Source organism: Odocoileus virginianus, chromosome 18 (assembly GCF_023699985.2).
Source record: "Odocoileus virginianus isolate 20LAN1187 ecotype Illinois chromosome 18, Ovbor_1.2, whole genome shotgun sequence".
In the NCBI taxonomy this organism is placed as follows: domain Eukaryota; kingdom Metazoa; phylum Chordata; class Mammalia; order Artiodactyla; family Cervidae; genus Odocoileus; species Odocoileus virginianus.
The window spans coordinates 47877734-47904183 of record NC_069691.1 but is presented as its reverse complement, the minus strand read 5'-3'; the positions used below and the strand labels follow the sequence as shown (position 1 = coordinate 47904183).

The window sequence follows — 26450 nt, the reverse complement described above, 5'->3', positions numbered from 1 at the left end:
TATAATTAAGCTGGAAGTCAATAGCTTTAAATATAACCAGAAAAACTCCAACTGTCTGGAACAGTTCTGACTCTAATCCCACATCTGACTTCAACTAACATTCTGCACCCAACTTCAATGTGTATATGGGGGTGGGGAGTTTCTTACACCACCAAAAAATTCTCCTGGGCCAGTTGGGTGTTCTACAATTCAACTCAATTTTAATATCTCCTACTTGGAGATAGTGTCAGATCCCAGAGATTAAGGGCTTAGTCCTACATGATTGCTCTCCCCTCCTTCAGATTCCAAGCATAAGTCTAGGCTGTAACATGTGTTTCTGACCAGCCAGCTATATATATGTTGGACGTTCCAATGACCACTTCTTTGAGATCAGTTAATTTGTCAGAACAGCTCACAGAACTTGGATAAAAATTTCACTTACTAAATTACCAGCGTATGATCAAAAGATATAACTAGAAACAGACAGATGGAAGAAATGCGTAGGGCAAGATACAGGTGAAGGGTGAAAGGCTTCCATGCCCTCTCCAAGCGCACCTCTCTCTCTGCATCTCTATGTGTTCAGCAACCCAGAAGCTCTTTGAACTTCACCCTTATGGAGTTGTATGGAGGCTTCATTACTTAGACATGATTCGTTAAATTATTAGTTATTGATGATTGAACTCAAACCCCAGTCCCTTTCCCTTCCATGGAGGTAAGAGGCAAGGGAGATTGAAATTCCTACCCTGTAATTACAAGGTTTGCTCTACAGGCGGCCAGTATCTTTCTGTGGGTGGTTTCGGAAAGTCACCTCGTTAACGAAATAAAGGGCAACTTTATTCCTCTCAACCCTTAAAAAATTCCAAGGTTTTTTGTAGCTCTGTGACAGAAATAGGGATTAAGCTTAAATATACATGTCTTATCATAAATCACAATATCACAACTGGAAATAAACTATTTCCAAATAATTATATGTCAAGAAGGAATTAAAACAAATTAAGGAATAATTTGAATTGAAATCCAAATAACTACAATATATGTAAATTACATAGTATTCAACTAAAGCAGTGTTTTATGGGAGATGTACAGTATTATATAGCTCAGCTGCTAAAGAATCTGCCGATGCAAGAGACCCCAGTTTGATTCCTGGGTTGGGAAGATTCCCTGGAGAAGGGAAAAGCTACCCTCTCCAGTATTCTGGCCTGGAGAATTCCATGGACTGTATCGTCCATGGGGTCACAAAGAGTCAGACACGACTGAGCAACTTTCACTTTCACAGGCTTATATACATACGTTGAAAAAAAAAGAGGAAAAGACTGAAGATGCATTGATTTAACTTTATATGTCATGAAGTTAGAAAAATAATGCTTTAGATTTAAGGCAATTAGAAAGCCATAAGAAACCAAGAGAAGGAATCAATGAAATTAAAACAAATGCACATGGAGAAAATCAGCAAGCAGAAAATCTGGTTCATTAAATGAACTTAAAATATCAAAACTTATGAAGAAAATAAAGAAAAAGCACAGGTTACCATGAATATAAATAGGAACAGGACATCACAATGAACACGTATAATGAAAAAATGAAAACTTGACAATTTAGATAGACAAGTTTATTGTACAAGTCAAACTACCAAATCAGCATTAGAAATAAATATATTAAAGAGGTTTAATTAGCATTTCAGAAAAATAGTCAAATAACTTTTTCAGTGAAATCTTTAAAAACATAAGAAATACAAACCATTACTTTCACAAGAACTTTAAGAAAAGGAATAGTTAAAATTGCTAAAATGATGATACATGCCAAAGCAATCTAGAGATTAAATGTAATCCCTATCAAAATATGAATGGAATTTTTCACATAAATAATTCTAAAATCTGTATGAAAATATTAATGATCCCAAACAGCAAAAACCACCATAAAAAAGGACAAAACAGGCGTTATCACACTCCATGACTTTAAACTATACTCAAAACTATGGTAATCAAAACAGTATAGTACTGGCACAAAAGCAGATAGACAGATCAATGAAACAGAATATAGAGCCCAGAAAAGAATCTACACTTATATAGGCAATTAATCCATGACAAAGGAGGTGATACAATGGGGGAAAGACAGCCCCTTCAATAAATGGTGTTGGGGAGACTGGAAAGTTATATGCAAAAGAAAAAACGTGGACTACTTTATCACATCATAAATAAAAATAAACTCAACATGGATTAGAGACTTAAATATAAGACCTGAAACTATAAAACATCTAGAAGAAACATAGGCAGTACACTCTTTGACACAGCTTTAGCATTATTTTTTGGATCTGTCTCCTCAGGCAAGGGCAACTATTTCACTTCAGTTTACCCGTGTAGCATGTGTCAGAATTTTATTCCTTTTAAAGTCTGAATATTTTCTGTTGTACGTATACTCCACATAGTATTTATCCATTCATCTTTTGAGAGACATCTTCATTTTTCTAACTTACTAGGGTGTTTTCTATTTTTCATCTAACAAATATTTAAAAAGAGATGTGAGATATTCAGCCAAAATGACCCCAGAGATTAAGTGAAAGATCAGGCATGAAAACATAAACCTGGAAGTCCTGGTATGCCAGGACCTTGAAGATATCATACTGAAACAGAGTGTGGTCACAGGGATAAAGTTCAAGCTACAAGAAATACCTTCCCTTGTTCCTGAATTCACAGAAGAGAGACAAGATATTTGTGTGAATACTGACCAACAAAGACTGAACCAATCCTTTAGGAGATTTTACCTGTGTGAATATTTTGCCTCTCAACCTCAGGAGTTAAATTTCACAGAGATTGTCCTAGTCCTCATGCAGGGTTATTATTATACAAAGATAGTGCTTCTTGAGCCAAGAAATGGGAATAATTGGTTGTATTTACTGTTGTTTCTAGAAGTAATTGTGGTTCCTGTCATATCTGCTAGAGCTAACATTAGGCAGCATCAACTCCTGGCCAGAAAGATACTCTAATCCACCATTCATGGGCCAACTGAACACAGGTCACCTCAGAAGTAAAGCAAATTTTTAAAAATCAATAATATTAATGTCATTTTTGTGTACCTACAATACACCAGGCACTCTATAACAGTAATATCTAATTATCACAAGGGTCTTGTGAAGAAGGGATGCTGTCTGGCATATTGTAACTACTTGGGAAGATCCCTTGGAGAAGCAAATGGCAACCCACTCCAGTATGCTTGCCTGGAAAAATCCCATGGACAGAGGTGCCTAACAGGCTACAGTCCACGGGACTGCAACAGAGTCGGACACAATTTAGCTACTAAGTAACCACAACAATAAATACTGGTAAATAAAAAGAGAGAGAGACAGGAAAATAGAGTGTGGTCAGGAGACAAGGGGGGCTTGTTAGGAATATACAGGAACTTCAACATGAGATCAAGAAACAGCTATTATGACCTGGCACTGGTGGGCACCGCTTTTGGCGTTCATCATCTACCTTACTAGCTCTGCTCCCTCTACCCGGGTGTTCCACCGTAGACTTCCCTGCCCTGACCACCACCTCTCCAAAGCAGCGTCCACACAGACACATACAGTGTGTGGCCAAAGAGGCTCCTATCCCGCCATTTCCGGTGGGTGGCCTCGGTTGGAACCGGCACCGCCTCTAAACAAACTCCTGCTCAGCCCCACACAGCAGACAGTCCAGGCTAGTCGAGGTGCCTCCAAAGCAGCTCTTATTTTCCAAGGCAGGTAACCTTACCTAGGTCTGGACACCTCCCAAGGTGGCACCCACCCCACCTAGGGCACCCAAATAAAAAATACCTGAGACAAATAAAAATGGAAATCCAATCTTCTAAAAATCAACGGGACGCAGCAAAAGCAGTTCTAAAGAGAAAGTTTGTAGCGATATTGACCTACCTCAAAAGAATAAGAAAAATCGCAAGTAAACAATCAAACATTAGATTTAAACAAATTTAAAAATAAAGCACAAATTTAGGAGAAGGAAGGAAATAATCAAAATCAAAGCAGAAATAAAAGAAATAGACACTAAAAAACAAAATATTAATGAAACTGGTTTAAGAGCTGGCCCTTTGTCTGAAAAGATAAACAAAATTGACAAATCTCTATCCAGACTCATAAAGAAAAAAGATAAAGGGCTCAAATAAAATCAGAAATGAAGAGATGTTATAACTGATACCACAGAAATAAAATGATCATAAGAGACTGCTGCAAACAGTTATACATCAACAGATTGGAAAACCTAGGAAAAACAGATAAATTTCTAGAAACACACAAAACTCCAAAACTGAACCAGGAAGAAATAGGAAACAAAAATAGACCAAATACAAGTAACTAAAATGAATCAGTAATCAAAACAATCCCAACAAACAAAAGTCCAGGACTAGATATTAATAATTGCACAGGTGAATTCCATCAAACGTTTTAGGAAGCGTTAATACCTCTACTTCTCAAACTATTCCAAAAAACTGAAGAGAAAGATTTTCAAACTCATTCCACAAGACTGATACTATCCTGATAACAAAACCAAACGCAGTACTATATATATATATATATATATATATATATATATATACATCTCAATTGGTAAAGAATCTGCCTGCAATTCAGGAGACTGTTTATATAGATATAATATATAAGATATATTATGTATAATATATAATAAACTTACTATATATATAAATTTCCAATATCTTTGATGTCATTGATGCAAAATTACTCATCCAAGTATTAGCAAGTGGGACTTTCCTGATGGTCCAGCAGCTGGGACTCTGAATGCCCACTGAAGGGGGCAAAGGTTCAGTCCCTCGTTCAGGAACTAGGATCCCATATGCCGTGTGGTGAGGCCAACAAACAAACAAACATTAGCAGGCAAAATTCAACAATACGTGAAAAGACTCATACACCAAGATTAAAGTGGAGTTTATTACAGGGATGTAAGTATGATTCAATATCTGCAAATCACTCAGTGTGATATACCAGATTAACAAAACAAAGTTTAAAAATCATATCATCCTCTCAAAAGTTGTGAGAAAAGCACTTATAAAATTTTATTGATAAAATTCAATGTTGATTTATGATAAAATCTCTCAACAAAGTGGGTATAGGAGGAATGTACCTCAACATATTAAAGGCCATTTTTGACAAAGTTACAGCTAAAATCACACTCAATAATGAATAGCTGAAAGTTTTTCTTCTAAGATCAGAAACAAGACAAGCATGCCCACACTCATTGCTTTTATTCAACATAGTATTGGAAGTCCTAGCCAGAGAAAATAGGCAAGACAAAGAAATAAAAGACATCCAAATCAGAAAGGAAGAAGTAAACCATCACCGTTTACAGGTAATATGATACTATACACAGGAAACCCTAAGGACTCCATCAAAAAACTATGAGGACTAATGAATTGAATAAATTTGCAGAATACAAAATTAAGATAGAGAAATCTGTTGTATTTCTATACAGTAATAATGAGCTATCAGAAACAGAAATTAAGAAGTAATGCCACTTATAATTACATCAAAATGAAGAAAATACAGGAGTGATGTCAGTATCTTGGTGGCATGAGATGTTCCCTTGGTCTTTCCTCTTCTGTCTACAAGCAATAAAATATCCATAACTCAACAAAGGCACCTCTGCCCCCCGCATCCCATTATGAGAAAATCCGACAGGTCGTGTATCTAAAGGTAGGTGACCTGGACCACATGAAGGAGCTGGAAGCACAGAACAATGGGAGTGGTGCTTATAACCGCAGCCCCCCAGAGTGGTGGCTGAGCCTACAGTCCCAGCCAGCTGAGTAGCCCCAGGGCAAGCCACACACGCCACACCCACGTGCAGCCAGGCTGGTGCCTGCAGCCAAGGGGAAGCTGACAGTGGGGATGCTGGAGCCTGCAGCTCTGCCCCTCCCGTCAAGGGGAAAACACGCCAATTCTGAAATACAACCAGAGGCAGCACAGCTAAGAGAAAGTAAAAGCTTGTACTATATAGCACAGTTCAGTTCAGTTCAGTCACTCAGTTGTGTCTGACTCTTTATGACCCCATGGACTGCAATACGCCAGGCCTCCCTGTCCGTCACCAACTCCCAGAGTTTACTCAGACTCACATCTATTGAGTCGATGATGCCATTCAACTATCTCATCCTCTGTCATCCCCTTCTCCTCCTGCTTTCAGCCTTTCCCAGCCTCAGGGTCTTTTCAAATGAGTCAGTTCTTCACATCAGGTGGCCAAAGTATTGGAGTTTCAGTTTCAGCATCAGTCCTTGCAATGAATACTCAGGACTGATTTCCTTTAGGATAGACTGGTTGGATCTCCTTGCAGTCCAAGGGACTCTCAAGAGTCTTCTCCAACACCACAGTTCAAAAGCATCAGTTCTTCAATTCTTCAATAGCACCACCGATTAGAAAACAAAAAGGCATCTAATTACTAATCTGTTGACTCAGTATCAGCAAGTTTAAAAAAAAAAAGATTTCCTTTAGAAGAACATTGTTCACTACTTCACATGTGCTGGCAGAAGAACAACTCATCAAGCACCATGAAGAACCTGCGTAACACAGTGTCACAGAAAGAAAATGACAATTCTCCAGAAACCAAACTTAAGCTTAAACTCATGGATTACTGCAATCTGAGAGAGAATTCAAAGTAGCTGTCACCAAAAAAAAAAAAAAAAATCATAGAGCTACAAGAAAACTCAGAAATTTTGTTCAAGGATAAAATTACTGAACAGAAGGAATACTTTACTAAAGAGACTCAAACTATAAAAGAGAACTAAACAGAAATTTGGGAACTGAAGAATTCAATAAATGAGATGAAGAATGCATTAGAGGCCTTCCCTGGTGGTCCAGTGATTAAGAGCCTGCCAATGCAGGGACATGGGTTCAAACTCTGGTCTAAGAGGATACCACATGCAGTGGAGCGAATAAGCCCATATGCCACAACTACAGCAGCCCATGCACCCTAGAGCCTGTGCCTCACAAGAGAAGCCACTTCAGTGACAATTCAGGCACTGCAACTAGAGAAGAGCCCCTGCTCCCTGCAACTAGAGGACGCCTACACGCAGCAGTGACAACCCAGTGAAGACCATAAATAAGTAAACAAACTTTTTAAAATAAAGAATGCATTAGAAAACATTAGAAATAGCACAGACCATATGAAAGAAAGAATAACGAGCTAAAAGATAGAAATCTAGAAATTATACAGAGAGTAGAGAGAATTAAGATCTAAAAAACATGAAGAAATTCTATGAGAACAATCAAACTCTCTCAAGAAGGGCAACATTAGTATGTAAGGAGAAGTCAGGGAGAAGAAAGCAGAGAGATTGAAGAAGTAAAAACTGAGAATTTCCTAATCCTGAGGAAGGAACTGGATATACAGGTCTGTGACGATAGGAAAACAGCTAATTACCTCAATGCGAAAAGACCTTCTTCAAGAAATACTACATTAAAAACTGCTATAATCAATGGCAAAGTCACCTCAGATTAAAAGTTGTCGACGTCAATGACAAAGAAAAATATTTAAAGGCAGCCAGGGAAAAAAGGGTAGTAACCTACAAAGAAACTACCACAGGGTTATCAGCTGATTCTCAGCAGAAATTCTACAGGCTAGGAGAGAGTTGGTCCCTGTAGGGTTCGAACTGTTTCTTCTTGACCTGCATACAGGTTTCTTGGGAGACAGATAAGGTGTTCTGTTATTCCCATCTCTTGAAGAATTTTCCACAGTTTGCTGTGATCCACATAGTCAAAGGTTTTAGCATAGTCAATGAAGCAGATGTTTTTCTAAAATTCTCTTGCTTTTTCTACGATCCAACAGATGTTAGCAATTTGATCTCTGGTTCCTCTGCCTTTTCTGAATCCAATTTGTACATCTGAAAGTTCTCAGTCCCCATATTTTTGAAGCCTAGCTTGAAGGATTTTGAGCAATACCTTGCTATTGTGAGAGTGCAATTGTGCAGTAGTTTGAGCCTTCTTTGGCATTGCCTTTCTTTGGGACTGGAATGAAAACTGACCTTTTCCAGTCCTGTGGCCACTGCTGAGTTTTCCAAATTTGCTGATATATTGAGTGCAGCACTTTCACAGCATCATCTTTTAGGATTTTAAATAACTCAGCTGGAATTCTGTTACTTCCACCAGCTTTATTCATAGTAATATTTCCTAAGGTTCACTTGACTTCACACTCCAGGATGTCTGGCTCTCTAGGTAAGTAGCCACACTATCATGGTTATCCCGATCATTTAGACCTTTTTGTGTAGTTCTGTGTGTTCTTACCAGGAGAATCCCAGGGGCGGCGGAGCCTGGTGGGCTGCCGCCCAGGGGGTTGCACAGAGTCGGACACGACTGAAGCAACTTAGCAGCAGCAGCAGCAGTGTATTCTTACCACCTCTTCTTAATTTTTTCTGCTTCTGCTAGGTCCTTGCCATTTCTGTCCTTTATTGAGCCCATCTTTGCATGAAATGTTCCCTTGGTATCTCCAATTTTCTTGAAGAGAATTCTAGTCTTTCTCATTCTATTGCTTTCCTCTATTTCTTTGCATTCTTCACTTAAGAAGGTATTCTTATCTACCCTTGTTATTCTCTGGAACTCTGCATTCAGCTGGTTGTATCTCCTTTGCCTTTCGCTTCTCTTCTTTTCTCGGTTATTCATAAGGCCTCCTCAGACAGCCATTGTGCCTTCGTGCATTTCTTTTTCTTTGAAATGGTTTTGTTCACCACCTCCTGTACAATGTTACAAACCTCCTCCATCCATAGTTCTTTCATTTTTATTCTGCTAGAAATATTTTCTGATTTTCCTTGTTATGGCTTCTTAAGTGCACTTATTATTTAAAGGTGGACATTTAATTCCCAAATACATGGGGTATTTTAAGTACCTTTGATATTAATTTCTCATTTTTATATAAATTTCTCATTTAAATGCTTTCTTCTTTGCTATCACTTTCTATTTTTTCAGTCTTCTAACTTTATTGAGGCTTTCAATGGCTAAGTCAAAGATCTCTCTTAGTAAATGTCACATTGCACTTGAAAATATGTGGGTTATTTTCAAATATCCTTTGATATTGATTTCTAACATAATTTCATGATAAGAGAACAAACTCTATATGATTTCAACACCTTTAGACCATGAACTTTTTACACCTTGTTTTTTGTCCCTGAATAAGATCCAATGTCTCCTAGTTTATAATCTATGGGGGGAACTTGAATAGAGTGTGTATCCTACTGTTGTGTGAAAATTGTATAAATCTTAATTATGTTGAATTGGTTCATGGTGCTATTGATGTCTACTATATCCTTCTACCTTTCTGTATATTCACTCTATTAATTTTTGAGAGTTTGATATCAAAACTCCAACTAATAAATCTTAATTTATCTACTTACAAAATAATTGTAATATATAGTGGAATTATATGTAATTTTGTTCTGCATTTCCAAGTCTCCTGTAAATGTGTTATCATATTTTCATAATTTAAAAAAGGAAAGAGGAGAAATAACAATAGATTCCACAGATATACAAAGACTTATAAGAGAATATGATGAATAGTTGTAAGCTGACAGACTGAATATATGACTGGTTTCCTAGTTAAAGAAATAATTTTGGACCAGGAGAGAGCATCATACGAAAACTAAATTATGCAGCCTCAAGGCACGGAAATTCCAGAACCTATGAGAGAAGGGTAGGATAGATCCTTCCCTAGTGCCTTCAGAAGGAATAGAACCTGGTGATTCTATTGATACTGATATTGGACTGGTATTTACTAATACTGAACTTCTTGTCTCCAGAATTGTAAGGCAATAAATTTCTGTTATATCATTCATTTTGCCATCTTTGTTAGAGCAGCCCTAGTAAAATAATAGAGAGATGAACAAAGTCACAGCCCATTTGGCCATTTTTAAAAGTAGCTGTGATGAAAGCCAGAGAGAAAGTGAAATTTTCCAGTATTGGAAATAGTACAGCTATCGTCATCCTAACGTGGAAAGGTAACAGAAAGAAACCAGCAGACTCCAAACTTGTAGACTTGCCAACAACATTCTCTGGGTACCAGGCATAAAATCACAAGGATTATCAATAAGTAATCTTGCTTCCCTGGTTTACTCCAGCCAATCTGCTATTTACCATTAATTTATGACATCAAGTTTTAACTTCCAGTTAGTAAATTTGCCTGTCAAATTTATTCCCACATTGCTCCCTTACTCAACTCTTTCTTCTTCTAAATTTAGCTTGCCTTTTTAATAACAATGTTTCCATAAGAGATTAATTATGTGCACACATGAAGTGTCTCTGAGTTATTCAGTGACCTAAAAAGAAGTAGGGGAATGATCAAATTATTGAAACTAAAGTGCTTATAATGTATGTTTGGAGCTCAGTGGTTGAGAGTCAGGAATACATACCAATTTATTCATACTGAAGAGTAATTAGAATTAAAGTTTGAAAGAGATGTTGGAGCCACAGTGACAATGGGCTTTAGCCAGTTGTCACCATCTGTAGAACTAGGAGACTCTTGTTGCTGAGCAACTAGATCTAGAATTCAATCAAATTAGAGACAAAACAGAAAGAGGTTTAGATTTCTCTTTGTCATATGAGGTCTGAAAAAAAACTCTGTCCATAGAAATAAGCATTACACACTTTATGGACATGGCTATAGCTAGAAAAGACCACGGGAATTACTAATTCATCTGGTAAGTCATGCAAAGAATTTGACTGTATAGGAAAGTAGCACCAGTGTTTATGTGTGTCTGAAAACACACACACACGAGTCTTACCAAGTATTTAGATCGTGAGAGGGAACTATGGCACTGATTATTTCATATTTTGCTCTGGTTTGTTTGGTTGAGAGCCACAAAACTATGTTATTCATATTCTGGATAACAGTGAATTAAGCTATATATGAAAGTGAAAAGGGTTGTGGTAATTGGGGTACAAAAGATAGATGAATTTGATCAAGCTGTGAGGAGACAAAAAGAATTTATGAAAAATTATATACAACAGTCTACTTGGCAGGCTCTGTACCACTGTACACCTCAGTGCGTCATTAATGATAATGTTATATTCTCTCAGAAGGTGTGGCCTCTGTACTCACTGTATAAATAATGTAATGGGGGGAAACATAGTATTGCTTAAATATTCTTTGGAGTTTGTTCTCCTGTTACCAGCTTGTAAGATGAGATATTAGGAATAAATTCTGATGATATCATGCTGCTTAAGTTCATGCTCGACAGTATTCTGTTATTCATGAATACTTTATTTTTTAATCACAGTAATTCATACTCCAGAACAATTCTAAACTATATACCAAGAGAGACATGGAGAATAAACCAGCATATTAGGATTATACTTACCTTTTAGAGATACCAGCCTTGAAAATTTCATTTAGTGACCATGCTTTCTTCTCCTGGGTTCTTAAGATTTTGTGAAATATTCCTCCCATTTAGTACTAGAAAACTATCCAAGTACCCTAGGAACTCAGGTCACTTTAATGGTGCGGATAGTGTTTGGCCTGAAACAAGTCTCCCACCAAGAATTTGCAACAATAAAGCAAACACAAAGTATCATACCAGATCCTGTATTAAACACCACAAAATGCAGAATTATTGGAATTACAGTCAAAACTAACAGTTTTGAAATGTAATAGCTACAACTTGAGAACACAAAGAAAATGGAGCTTTCAGCTGGAAGCCCTTTGTATTGATGAAGGAATTTAGAATCAGAAAGTGAAGAATGTGAAAAACAAAGCTCAAATTATTGCAAGCATAAAGAGTTGAAATATTTTTTTTACTTCATTCTTTAGTCTAAAGTGTCAGACTATATCATCCCAATTGGTAGTTTCCTCCTTTGACCCATTCCCCCACTAGCACTCTATTTTTCAGCAGTGTTGACAGATTGTTGTAGGAATAAGGAAAGTAAGCAAAAAGGGTTAATTTAGTTTGAGTTGAGGATTTTAGGTGACAGTGGTTGAAAGTGATGGAGCCTAGAGGTAACCATGAAAATTAAAAGTAAAATGAAAATTAAAAGTAAAATGAAAAAAAAAACCCAAAATTTGGAGAAAATTAGAAAGATTGAAGAGCAAATAAATACACTGAGTAATATTTACAATTAATTTTTTATATAAGCCTCAATACAGTCATGGGTGCTAATAAAATAACGTCAGAGGTGAAAAAGAGTTGCAGGGCTAAAATAACCTGAGTGTTGTGTGGGTTGTCCACATGCTTGCTTAAACGAAAATATGGCTAAAATTACACAGTAAAGAATCTGCCTGCAATGCAGGAGACCTGGGTTTGATCCCTGGATTGGGAAGATCCCCTGGAGGAGGAAATCACAACCCATTCCAGTATTCTGGTCTGGAGAATCCCCAGGGACAGGTGGGCTACAGTCCAAGTGGTTGCAAAGGGTCAGACACAACTGAGTGACTAATAAATCAGTAAATCAGACAGATATCCAAACTCTGACATTTCCATAGGATTGATTGAGAGTTAGTTGGTGTAAGAGTGAAAAAGTGCAATGAGACAGCTACTGGTTTAGAGGATTGAAAGTGGCTTAAGTAATCCAAGCAAATTGCAACCAGAACACTAATGCATGTATCATACAGGAATTCTGAACACAAAAATCTTCTTTTTTGCTGACTTCACATTGTTGACAGATAGGTTTAATAGAACTGGGTAGGAATAAGGATAGAAGTGTGAGGAGGGAGGAGGTTTCTGTTTCTTTTAATGAAAATAAAATTCCAAGAGAAAAAGAAAACTGATTCTAGAGAAAAGACATCAAATGTAGAATCAAGGTTTTTTAAAAAAATTGAGCAGAAATGGGCACATGGTCCAAGATATGGCAGGTCCTGAATCAGACAATTAGCATTACTATAAGACCTACTATGAACTCTGTATTTGGTCAGGGTGTTCTACAGCCCTCAAAGGTGACTTCAACTTCTGTTTTTCCAGTTTGTCCAGCTGTTCTTGATATCATTACTTCAGGCAGTCTGTGTACTTTAATGATTTGACGAAGACTGTTGGATATTCATTAGATAAATTAAAATGGACATTTTATATGTAAAATGGTGAATGCAATGTTACAAATACCTACTGTATCTTTGCCTCAACCACTCTGTCTAAATTTGTACTCAAGACCATCAGATTATTTAGGCTTATTTAGTTCTTTTATGTCTCCTAAGTGTGTAGAACAATGCCAGCAGATTATGTGGTTTATTAATATGTTATTCACGGAAGAATGTAACATCAGAGTTGGCAGACAGGCATCGTGCGAGTACCAGTTTCCTCATTTTTACAAATATGTGATAATACATTTGTGTCATTCCTCTAAAACTTTATGCATAGGTATTCTTCATGTAGGCTACATTCTTTTCATAAAATTTGTACATAGGAAGGTTGAACTTGGGAGTTGGTTGCCTTGTAATCCTAAAAATTAGGGAAATTAGATGCCTTTGCCCTTGTAGAAAATAATACCTGCCCCAACACTTTCCTCCCTCTTTTAGTGACTGACTGATTTTCCTTGCATTTCTGCATTTACTTGGCCTTCAGTATATGGTTGTCCCTTATTATACATGGGGGAGTGGTTTTAAAATCCCCTATGGATACCAAAATCCACAAATGCTCATGACCTTATGTAAAATGGTGTAGTGTTTGCATATAAGCTACTATGAACATCTTCCCATATACTTCAAATCATCTCCAGGTTACTTAAACTAATATGAAGTAAATGTTATGTAGAAAGTTTTAGATAGGATGCAAATGTTACATAAATATCTGTCAGTGTGCAGCTCAAGTTTTGCTTTTCAGAACTTTCTGGATTTTTTTTCCTACATATTTTTGATTCACAACTGGTTTAATCTGGAGAAGTGAACTTTGTAGATAAGGCCACTGTGATCCCATCTCTAACTCTTACTTTCTCAGAAAATTGGATTTCCTTCAATTTTATATTTCCAGATGATTTAAACATGTTGTCCTTCTTAAGAGAATAATCAAATACAAACATATCTGAGACACAAAAAAGCATAGTAAGTTACCCAGGGCCAAGCAAGGAGTAGGTGAGAGACTTGGGGTCTGAACCAGGCTTATGTGCATCCAATATCCTTCAACTAGCTAAACCTTAGTACAGTCAATACAGCACTCCTGGTTGAAGGGGCCATCTTCTAATAAATAAAGTCTGTATGCTTGATGAAAATATTTATTTCAGAATTTTACAGAAAAATTCCAAAATGGCATAAACTTTGCAGAGATCTTTTGAAAATATGGAATAAAACTACCTTAACTTTTTTCCTAAAAAAATAAATAAATAACTGAACAACACCCGTCACAATCCATGGTCCTCCCATCCCAAATATAAAACTGCCTATTATTGAGTGACCCCACTACTCTATGTGTAAGACAATTGATTCTTTGATCCTTAGAGTTGGACAGAATTAAAAGAAAAAGCAGAATATATTAAGAAGAGGTGGCAAGAATACACAGAAGAACTATACAAAAAAAGATCTTCATGACCCAGATAATCACAATGGTGTGATCATTCACCTAGAGCCAGAAATCCCAGAATGCGAAGTCAACTGGGCCTTAGGAAGCATCACTATGAACAAAGCTAGTGGAGGTGATGGAATTCCAATTGAGTTCTTTCAAATCCTAAAAGATGATGCTATGAAAGTGCTGCACTCAATATGCCAGCAAATTTGGAAGACTACGCAGTGGTCACAGGACTGGAAAAGGTCAGTTTTCATTCCAATCCCAAAGAAAGGTAATGCCAAAGAATCAAACTGCTGCACAATTGCACTCATCTCACATGCTAGCAAAGTAATGCTCAAAATTCTCCAAGCCAGGCTTCAACAGTACATGAACCATGAACTTCCAGATGTTCAAACTGGATTTAGAAAAGGCAGGGGAACCAGAGATCAAATTGCCAACACCCAATGGATCATCTAAAAAGCAAGAGAGTTTAAAAAAAAAAACATATACTTCTACTTTACTGAGTATGCCAAAGCCTTTGACTGTTTGGATCACAACAAACTGTGGAAAATTCTTCAAAAGATGGTAACACCAGACCACCTGACCTGCCTCCTGAGAAATCTGTATGCAGGTCAAGAAGCAACAGTTAGAACTGGACATGGAACAACAGATTGGTTCCAAATAGGGAAAGGAGTAAGTCAAGGCTGTATATTGTCACCTTGCTTATTTAACTTACATGCAGAGTACATCATGAGAAATGCTGGACTGGATGAAGCACAATCTGGAATCAAGATTGCTGAGAGAAATATCAATTACCTCAGATATGCAGATGACACCACATTTATGGCAGAAAGCAAAGAAGAAGTAAAGAGCCCCTTGATCAAAGTGAAAGAGAAGAATGAAAATGTTGGCTTAAATCTCAACACTCAGAAAACTAAGATCACGGCATCTGGTTCCATAGCTTCATGACAAATAGATGGGGAAACGGTGGAAACAGTGACAGAATTTATTTTGGGGGGCTCCAAAATCACTGCAGATAGTAATGGCTGCCGTGAAATTAAAAGATGCTTGCTCCTTGGGAGAAAAGTTATGACCAACCCGGACAGCATATTAAAAAGCAGAGACATTACTTTGCCAACAAAAGTCAGTCTAGTCAAAGCTATGGTTTACCCAGTAGTCATGTATGGATGTGAGAGTTGGACTATAAAGAAAGCTGAGCAGTGAAGAATTGATGCTTTTGAACTGTGGTGTTGGAAAAGACTCTTGAGAGACCCTTGGACAGCAAGGAGATCCAACCAGTCCAGCCTAAAGGAAATCAGTCCTGAATATTCATTGCAAGGACTGATGCTGAAGCTGAAACTCCAATACTTTGGCCACCTGATGTGAAGAACTGACTCATTTGAAAAGACCCTGATGCTGGGAAAGATTGAAGGTGGGAGGAGAAGGGGATGACAGAGGATGAGATGGTTGGATGGCATCACCGGCTCAATGGACATGAGTTTGAGTAAACTCTGGGAGTTGGTGATGGACAGGGAAGCCTGGTGTGCTGCAGTCCATGGGGTCACAAAGAGTCGGACACAACTGAGCGACTGAACTGAGAAGAAAAAGGGAAAACAGAAGGTAGGACAGGTAATAATTAGTTACATGAATGAGAGAAAATAATGATATATGTATTTTTTTAATCTGTCCTAAGTAATGTGACTAATTTATCATTGAAAATAGAAAAGAATCACTATAAAGTGATCATTATACCCAGTCAATATGGATAATAAAAATTCCCTTTATTTTTTATAAATGAAAAGAAGATATATATCCTCCTTCCATTAAGACCTTTTTGTCTTACTTATTTCTGTAGACATGTCCACGCAGTGTCATATATTTAGAGAACAGAACAATGAACCGCTATGTGTCCTTCCTCAAGGTTCAACAAGTGTCACCCTAGGCCAATCACCACTGCTTTGGACACCTACAGTCTCACTCTGCCTCACCTTACTTGACAGCAATGCAATGCAGTATCATGAGCCATGTCTTTAGCCAAACTTTTAGTCACTTTAACCCATGCCTTTCTCGTCGCCCTCTGTCTTAATTTGCTCATAACTCCCAGATCTGTCTCTGCTCTTGTTTTTTTTCAGTGCTATGGCTCTGACATGGTGACTCTGACAGAAGACAGATCAAAGGTTTGTGCTGTGTACCACCAGCTCACCATGATGTGGCCTGCTCTCACCACTGGCTGCACATGACATCATAAATGGCTGTGGGTGAGACCCTCGTGTATGTGAGGATCAGTCTCCTGCTGCTCTGGGTGAGGGTGTTTCTATTCCTTTCTGGATCATCCTGCATTGAGCACTCCCAACATCACGATCCTCCAGAAGTGGTGATACCCTTGAAGATAACACACACTGGCAGTGGCATGAAGCTTCCTGGATGGCTCTCTTACAGCCTGCGTTTTGGAGGCCAGAGACACATTCTTCACATAAAAGTCAAGAAGATTTTGTTCTCTAAACACCTACCAGTGTTCACCTACACAGACCAGCACGCACTAATGGAGGACCAGCCTTTTGTACAGAATGACTGCTACTATCAGGGTTACATGGAAGAGGATCCAGAATCCCTGGTTGCCCTCAGTACATGTTTGGGGGGCTTTCAAGGAACATTACAGATACATAATGTTGTTTATGAAATCAAGCCCAAAAGTCTTTCTACCTCATTTGAACATCTGCTATACAAGATGGTAGATGAGACAGAATTTCCACCCAAGAGATGTGGATTGACAGATGAAGAAATAGCACGACAACTGAAATTTCTTCAAGAGAGTGTTAATTATACTTTGAAGCAAAGTGGGTATGTTGGCTGGTGGACTCACAGGCGTTTCCTTGAACTGGCAGTGTTGGTAGACCATGGTCGGTATCTTCATCACCAAAGTAATACCTCAAGTGTGCAGTTGGAAGTATGCATGGTTGTCAATGGAATAGATACATTTTTACAATCACTGGATGTTAATGTGGCTTTGATTGGAATCGAAATCTGGTCTAAAGACAACCTCCTTCCATCAACAAACATAAGTACTCTCTTGAACGAATTTTGCATATGGAAGAGAAAAAGTTTTAATACCCGCTTACCACATGATATTGCACATGTTTTCATAAAAGAAAATTATGGCCGCCATCTTGGCTTAGCCTATGTTGGAACTGTATGTAATCAACTTTATAACTGTGGGGTTGATAGCTTTCTGAATGACAAAGTGCAAGAGTTTGCATATATTGTATCACATGAGATTGGTCACAATCTGGGTATGCGACATGATGATAAAACATGTAAATGTGGAGATAAATCATGCATAATGTTTCCAAGTAAAGCTGTGGCAACTCGATTCAGCAACTGCAGTTATGCTTCATACTGGGGCGTTGTTGGAAAAGTGAGGTGCATGCACATTTCACCAAATCCAGAGGATATCTTCAGGCAGAAACGCTGCGGCAACAGTGTGGTTGAAGAAGGAGAAGAGTGTGACTGTGGTTCCACATATATGTGTGCAAAAGACCCCTGCTGTCAGTTAGACTGCACTCTGAGAGCTGGGGCTACTTGTGCTTTCGGGCTTTGCTGTGAGAACTGCACATTCATGCCATCAGGCTCCATGTGTAGGAAAGAAGAAAATGAATGTGATCTTCCAGAGTGGTGCAATGGGACATCCTATCAGTGTCCAGGAGATGTGTACATGCAGGATGGGACCTCCTGCACAGGCGGTGGTTACTGCTATGAAAAGAGATGCAATGACCGCAATGAACAGTGTAGGAAAATTTTTGGCAAAGAGGCCAAGAATGCAAATGAGAATTGCTACAGGGCAATGAATACCCGAGGTGACCGTTTTGGTAACTGTGGTCTGACAAACAGTTCATATGTACAATGTGGAATCACAGATATTCTGTGTGGGAGGGTTCAGTGTGAGAATGTGACAGAAATCCCCTTCCTGAGAGATCATTCTACTGTGCACTGGACTCGAATAAATGGAGTCAGCTGCTGGGGTACAGACTACCATCTGGGGATGACCATACCTGATATTGGTGAAGTGAAAGATGGTACAGAGTGTGGCGCGAATCATATGTGCCTCGAAAGGAAGTGTACGTCTATGCCCAGTTTCCAAAGTGGTTGTTCGCCTGAGACATGCAATATGAATGGAGTCTGCAACAACAGACATCACTGCCACTGCAACTCCGGGTGGGACCCTCCCCACTGCAAGGTCAAAGGTGCTGGAGGCAGCGTGGACAGTGGCCCTCCGCCAGGCAGAGGTGGAGAGCCAGACTACCGGTACCTGCTGCTATTTCGCTTGATTCCTTTGTTTTTTATATTATTTTGTTTTTTAATTTGGCTGTTCAAGAGACTAAAAGAATTAATTGGGCAAGAAGAAAAAAGTTCTCCAGCTGAACTTCAGTAAGAAGGAAAATGTGTTGAGACAATACTTAAGGAAAAAGTACCAAATATTCTGATTTCACCTGAGGAAAAAGCAGAAAAGTTCCAACTTCATCTTAGAAAGAAAAGCCTAGATTTGTGATTTCAAAAAACAAATTCAAAATCTTTGAAATTTCTCACTTTTTTGTTTTTAGTTTAGTAGACATGTTACAGCATGTGTCAGCAATCACAGACAGAAAACCCGAGATATTTCATTATTCTGGATCATAAATATTATCAATTAAATAATGAGTAAAAATATGCTAATTCCCAGAACACTTTGTTATTTTAAGCAATTTAATGGTTAATTTTTCATAAAATTATTCATGTGTTTCCTGAGCAAAAGCACAGCTCACACAGTGTGTATGTATGTGTACTTTTAATTTGCTATCTCTTAACTCTAAACATCCTTCCCCTTTGTACTCTGCTTTGTCACGCAGTGAATGGGAACCTACGAATCTCATTTCTTCTTTGCCAGTCCTCTTATTATTCATTTCTGCTAACACAACTAGAGGGAGAGTGGACAGACGAGACCTGGGGAATTTTTCACTGCTATTCTTTAACAGCTCTTTCTTTACAGGAAGGTAAATTTCAGTCTGTGTTTTATTACTATATACTCAAACATACATATACTGAGTTTTCATATCTATATGTAATTGTACATTACATTATATTTATATATTAGTAATTCCTTAGTAGACATTACTTTTCAGCCTCAGAGATACTGGCATGGCCACCAAGCATCTTACCTTGCTCAGTTTTCAGTCCCAGGTCCTTGAGTTACCAAATATCTGAGTCCTAGAGTGAGCCTTAGATCCATGGGACCTATTCAAAACATGTAGGTTTATTAATAATGCCTCTTCCCTTCAAGCCCCAGCCCAAGCAGTAACAGCTACATCTTCTTCATAACTCATTGCTATCCCCGTGGTGTGCATTCCTCTCTTGTGATTGAACTCTGAGTGATACAGTATGTGGCATAACGGGGAACACAGAAAGGAGTCTGACATCAGAAGATTTGAAATATTCACACTATGGTGCTTACCATCTTGGGGACATAATTTAAAGTTAGAATAACTTTAAAATCAGAAAAAAGAGGAAAATTATATGTGCCACTCAAACTTCATAACTTTTATTTCTAAAATGGGTGAAGAACATGCTTATAATTCTCTTTGGGATATGTAAGTCATAGCAACCATCTTTCCTCTAGAAAAACCCTAGATAATGCCAACTATATTTTAAGAACCAAATTTAAGGACATCAGAGAGCTGAAGCAACAACATAGAATAAAAAAACAAAAACCAGGCATCAAAAAGAATTTCTGAAAATTTGGACACTTGCTAGCTATGTTTTCCCCTGAGTACTTGCTGATACTGTATGTGATCTAAGCATTAGGTCTGGTCCAGTGAAAGGATATCTGCTGAAGGAAGAAGTACCCAGTGCTCTTAGTTACTAGCCAGGGCTAGATTCACAAGTTAGACATTGAGGGGCCTCTAAATAATAATCATTGTTTCCCATGTCTCCACCACAGCTAACGTCCCTATTCATGCTGAGAGTCCATAGAGACGCCTGCCAACCCCGCAGAGCAGTTCCACAACAGTTTTGGAGCAAGGGGCAGAGCTAGAGACAGGGGTGCAGTTCTCGGCTGTGAGAGACCAAGGGGACTTGCAATCATGGCTGCATCGGAACAGAGACACAGATGCTTACACAATCAATACACTGGACCTCCATCTGTTCATGGGTCCTACTTGCTTCAACACCCTCTTCCTTGTAGGCAAAGGTCCTGGGGCAATGCAGAGGGAGGGAAAAACACACACTTAATGGGAACAGAGCCAGATCAATTCTGGCTCTCAGGGCTTCTGCTCCTGCAACTTGGGATCAGACCCCCACCCCTGTCAGGGTGTTGATGGCCACTAGGCAGAGATGAAGTCTTGCCTCACACACGGCACTGGCTCTAGCCCCTTCATATGCAGCCCCATCACCTGCCAAGTCTGTAGTAACCAGGAAAGACATGTATCTACATCAAGTCTGTACTATCATCAAAGGTACTGGACACACACAGCCCATATATGGAAGCTCATGTGTAAGAACCTCAAAAGAGAACTGTTTTACCTAAATTATTAGAGGCAGAGCAAGTTAAGCAAAGTGAAAAGGCAGAGAAACTACTCTCAATGGAAAAAAAGGAACCACTGAAAATAATGAAACAGAAATCAACAATTTATCAGGTAAAGAATTCAAAATATTGGTGGTAAAAATGTTAACTGAATTAAGAAAAATAATTGATGTAAGCAGTGCTTGTTTTAACAATGAACAAGAAGATATAAAAACTATGCAATCAGACATGGATAATTCAATTATTGAATTTTTTTTAAAATTGTATAAAGAATGGATAACAGAATGAGTGGTTGTTGTTGTTATTCAGTCACTAAGTTCTGGCCAACTCTGCGACACCATGAACTGCAGCATGCCAGGCTCTTCTGTCCTCCACGACCTCCTGAAGTTTACTCAGATTTGGGTCCATTGAATCAGTGATGCTATCCAACCATCTCATCCTCTGCCATCCATTTCTCCTGCTCTCAATCCTTCCCAGCATGAGGGTCTTTTCCAATGAGTCGACTGTTCGCATCAGATGGCCAAAGTACTGAAGCTTCAGCTTCAGCATCTGTTCTCCCCATGAATATTCAGAGTTGATTTCCTTTAGAATTGATCAGTTTGATCTCCGTGCAGTCTAAGGGACTCTCAAGAATCTTCTCCAGCACCATTATTCAAAAGCATCAATTCTTCGATGCTTCGTCTTTTTCATGATCCAACTCTCACATCCATACATGACTACTGGGAAAATTTCATGGCTGAAGTCACCATCTGCAGTGATTTTGGAGCCCAAGAAAATTAAATCTGTCACTACTTTCACTTTTTCCTCTTCGCTTTGCCAAGAGGTGATGGGACCGGATACCATGATCTTAGTTTTTTTTAATGTTCAGCTTCAAGCAAGCTTTTTCACTCTCCTCATCAAGAGGCTCTTTAGTTCCTCTTCACTTTTTGCCATTAGAGTGGTATCATTTGCATATCTGAGGTTATTGATATCTCTCCTGACAATCTTGATTCCAGCTTGTGATTCATCCAGCCTGGCATTTCACATGATGTACTCTGCATGAAAGTTAAATAAGCAGGGTGATGATACACAGCCTTGTCATACTCCTTTCCAAATTTTGAACAGGCTATTGTTCCATGTCCGGTTCTAACTGTTTCTTCTTGACCCAAATACCTGTCTCAAGAGACAGGTAAGGTGGTCTGGTACTCTCATCTCTTTAGGCATTTTCCACAGTTTGTTGTGATCCACAAAGTCAAAGACTTTGGTGAAGTCAATGAAGTAAAAGAGTTGTGTTTCTGGAACTCTCTTGCTTTATCTATGATTCTACAAATGTTGGCAATTTGATCACTGGTTCCTCTGCCTCTTGGAAACCCAGCTTGTACATCTGGAAGTTCTTGGTTCACGTACTGCTGAAGCCTAGATTGAAGGGTTTTGAGCATTACCTTGCCTAGGATGTGAAATGAGTGCAACTGTACAGTAGTTTGAACATTCTTTGGCATTGCCCTTCTTTAAGACTGGAATGAAAACTGACCTTTTCCTGTTCTATGGCCACTGCTGAGTTTTTCTAATTTGCTGACATATTGAGTGCAGCACTTTAACAGCATCATCTTTTATGATTTTAAATAACTCAGCTGGAATTCTGTCACTACCTCTAGCTTTGGGCTACCCAGGTGGTGCTAGCAGTAAAGAACCCACCTGCCTATGCAGGAGACATAAGAGACACAGGTTTGATCCTTGGGTTGGGAAGATCCTCTGGGAGGGTATGGCAACCACTCCAATATTCTTGCCTGAAGAATCCATAGACAGAGGGGCCTGGCTGGCTACAGTCCATAGAGTCACAAAGAGTCAGACTCTAAAGCAACTTAGGGCACGCAAACATGCTGCTGCTGCTTCTAAGTCGCTTCAGTCATGTCCGACTCTGTGCGACCCCATGAATGGCAGCCTGCCCGGCTCCCCCATCCCTGGGATTCTCCAGGCAAGAACACTGAAGTGGGTTGCCATTTCCTTCTCCAATGCATGAAAGTGAAAAGTGAAAGTGAAATCGCTCAATTGTGTCTGATCCTTGGCGACCCCATGGACTGCAGCCTACCAGGCTCCTCTGTCCATGGGATTTTCCAGGCAAGAGTACCAGAGTGGGTTGCTATTGCCTTCTCTGACACATACATACACACACACATATATACACATACAAAATTGTGTCATGTGCAAATAAAGACAAATTTACAATCTTCTTTTCATTTACATGCCTTTTATTTCTTTATCATGCCTAACTGCCCAGGCTAAAACTTCCAGTACCATATTAAATAAGAATGCTAAGAGGAGACATTCTCATCTTCTTGATCTTGACAAAAAGATTTCAGTTTTGAACAACTGAGAATAATGGTGGTTGTGGGGTTGTCATATAAGACATTTACTATGTGAGGTGTGTTTTCTTCTATATTCTGTGGAGGATCTTTGTCACGAAAGGGCATGATATTTTATCAAATGGTTTTATGCATCTATTGAGATGACCATGTGAGTTTTTGTTCATTCTATTAATGTGTCCCATATATTGATTTGTGTACATAAAAACATCTTTGCATCAAGCAGAAAAAGGCAATTGGTCACGGTGTATGAACATTTTACTGTGTTCCTCAGTTCATTTCCTAACACTTTCTTGAGAATACTTTCATCTATTAGAGTGCTTATTGATATGTAAAGGTTTTCTATGTTTTATATTTCCAGTTTCTTTTTTCCTCTGTTTCTGCCTATCTTTATAAATTGATAACTTTCCACAGTAGTGTGCCCTATTTCTTTTTTCGGTTTCTAGACTATACTCCAGATTTTTGCTTTGTAATTACCCTGAGGGTTATTGAAAATATCTCATAGTTGAAACTGTCCATCCTATGATGATAACAAATTATCTTCATTTGCCTATAGAGTCACTCTTTATATGTTTGATGTCACAATTGCTATCTCTTAATGATGTGTATTTATTAACAAATCAGAGTAGTTATAGTAATTTTTCATAATTTTTATTCAACCTCTATACTACTGTTAAGTAGTTAATACTCCATTCTATTATACAATTAGAAATTTCTGAATCTAACTAATTTTTCACATTTAACAGGATGTTGTGTACTTTATGTTCCATATAGGTGATTAGTTTTTTTCATATTAGTTTGAAGAACTCCTTTCAATATTCCCTGCAAGGCAGGTCTACTGGTGATAAACTCCCTTAGTTTTTGTTTGTTGGGGAAAGCATTTATCTTTCAAATATAAATAATAACTTTGAATGATATAGTATTCTTAACAGGCACTCTTTTAATCCTTTAAATATGCCACTGTAGTTTCTCCTGACCAGTAGGATTTCCATTATGAAATCCAGTGATAGCTTAATAGAGATAATTTGTATGTTACAATCTAAATATCCCCTCCTTACCCAGACTGCAATCAGAATTACCTGCCTTTGATAGTTTCAGTATAATATGTCTCAAAGAATATCTTTTTCATTGAGATAATAGTGTAATATATTAGTTTCTTGAACTAAGATCTCCTAGTATGTACAGGTGTGGGAAGATTTCTGCTATTACTAATTTAACTAAATTTTCTATCAACTCCCCTTCTCTCTTCACCGTTACACAATTATTTAGATATGCACCATTTCAATGGAGTCCCATAGATAATGCAGGGTTTTTTTCATTCATTTTAACTTCTCACTTTTTGTTCTTTTGTAACTTGTTTCAAAATCCCTATCCTCTAAGTCATTTATTCTGTCTTCCATCTTTTCTACTCTACTACAGTTATTTTCTTTATCTATATCTATATAGATATATAACTATAATATCTATATTATATTCTTCACCTCACTCATCATGTTCTTCAGCTCCAGAATTTGTTTTGTTCTTTGTTAGCCTTTCTCATTTGTTTTGTTTTTTGTTTTGTTTTGGTTTTGGTAAAGAACTCATTTAGTTCATTTATATGTTCCTAATCTAATTGAATTGCCTTTCTAGGATTTCTTATAGTTCACTGACTTTCTTCAGTATACCTATTTTCAATTCTTAAGCACCTCTTTTTCAGGATTCATGGCTCTGGGCTCAGTTGTTAGAGATTTATTGACATTTTTGGTGATTGCACAGTTGCTTTATTTATTAAGTCTCTTGTTCTATCGGCTACACCTAGAAGAACATATGCAGCCTTTCCAAGGTCTTGGCTGTTCATGTCCCAGTGCAATAGTCACAAGGCTCTTCCCGGGTCCAGAATGAGGAGAACCATTATTCGGTTGATATGGATATAAAATGGGTACAGTCTTAAATGCAGCAGTTAAACCTAGAAAATAATCAAATAAAAAAGAGGTGCTTTTTATTCTCTTATGTCATGTAAGATCTCAAATAAAAATCTTTGCTCAGAGATCAGTTGGTTACTCTGTATGATAGGGCTGCTGCTGCTAAGTCGCTTCAGTTGTGTCCGACTCTGTGTGACCCCATAGAAGGCAGCCCACCAGGCTCCCCCGTCCCTGGGAGTCTCCAGGCAAGAACACTGAAGTGGGTTGCCATTTCCTTCTCCAATGCGTGAAAGTGAAGTTGCTCGGTAGTGTCCGACTCTTAGCGACCCCATGAACTGCAGTCTACCAGGCTCCTCCGTCCACGGGATTTTCCAGGCAAGAGTACTAGAGTGGGTTGCCAGGGCCTTCTCCAATGATAGGGCTAAAGCTAGAAAAGACCATGTGTGTGTGTGGTCAGTAGTTTAGTCATGTCTGATTCTTTATGAACCCATGTACCGTAGCCCACCACTCTCCTCTGTCCATGGGATTTTCCAGCAAGAATACTGGCATGGGTTGCCATTTCCCCCTCCAGGGTATCTTCTGACCCCCGGATCAAATTTAAATCTCCTGCAATGGCAGGCGGGTTCTTCACCACTGAGCCTCCTGGGAAGCCCCGTGGGTACTATTCATCCAATTCCAAGGAATTCAAGGCCTTAACAAGTTCTTGTTTATTTTCTGATGCACAAATGACGACTGTTTCCCCAAATCCCTCCTGGTATCAAGTAGTCTTATTAATACAAGGGTGTCAAATTAACTGTAAAATGAAGGGGAGAGAATATAGGAACAACTTATCCCACCATGATGCTAGCATCACCACCCACACTATACTTTCTTCATCTGTCTTCTTTGTAATCTCTTTTTGCCACTTCTTTACTGACAACAGTTCTTCCTAATGGATGAGGCACACTTATTTACAGATGTGAAATGTCTCTGAGTTATCCTTGACCTTAGAGTGAAAGTCATGGATGGTTACTGATGCCTCAATCCTTGAACAATGGTTTAAACCAGATCAAACTTATTCTGGAACTCGAAGCAATTCAACTGTTCATTATGAGGTTCTGTGCTAAGGAAATAATCTGGGATGAGGGAAACAGTGTGAATAAAAACACTAAAGTATGAATAAAAAACACTAGACACTTATACTACGTGCGGGGAATACATGGGATGGGAATAAGGACTATAGTCAGGTTTATTCACATTGAGGAGCAATTAGAGTAT

The 26450-nt window shown here is 38.4% G+C and overlaps 1 protein-coding gene and 1 long non-coding RNA gene across 7 annotated transcripts in view; one reads left to right on the top strand and one right to left on the bottom strand.

Annotated features, from left to right (window-relative positions):
• The window catches only part of LOC110127108 (uncharacterized), a 97179-nt gene that overhangs the window by 59490 nt on the left and 11239 nt on the right, over positions 1 to 26450 (bottom strand). For all 5 annotated transcript variants that reach the window (XR_002310641.2, XR_011492858.1, XR_002310639.2 and 2 more), the window contains one exon: positions 19590 to 19665. This is a non-coding gene — a long non-coding RNA (uncharacterized lncRNA). The remainder of the gene's footprint in view (positions 1 to 19589; positions 19666 to 26450) is intronic.
• On the top strand, positions 9678 to 19107 carry LOC110127107 (disintegrin and metalloproteinase domain-containing protein 20-like). 2 transcript variants are annotated; one of them, XM_020877191.2, is made up of 2 exons: positions 9678 to 9739; positions 16530 to 19107. In XM_020877191.2, the coding sequence occupies exon 2, from the start codon at positions 16646 to 16648 to the stop codon at positions 18824 to 18826; it is 2181 nt and encodes a 726-aa protein (XP_020732850.2). In that variant the 5' UTR covers positions 9678 to 9739; positions 16530 to 16645; the 3' UTR covers positions 18827 to 19107. The 2 variants fall into 2 exon arrangements, with proteins under 2 accessions (XP_020732850.2, XP_020732849.2); XM_020877190.2 differs by lacking the exon at positions 9678 to 9739 and adding an exon at positions 10469 to 10632.

What these genes read in the sequence shown, in the direction of transcription:
- LOC110127107 (XM_020877191.2), top strand. Translation starts at nt 16,646, where the DNA reads ATGGCTGTGGGTGAGACCCTCGTGTATGTGAGGATCAGTCTCCTGCTG.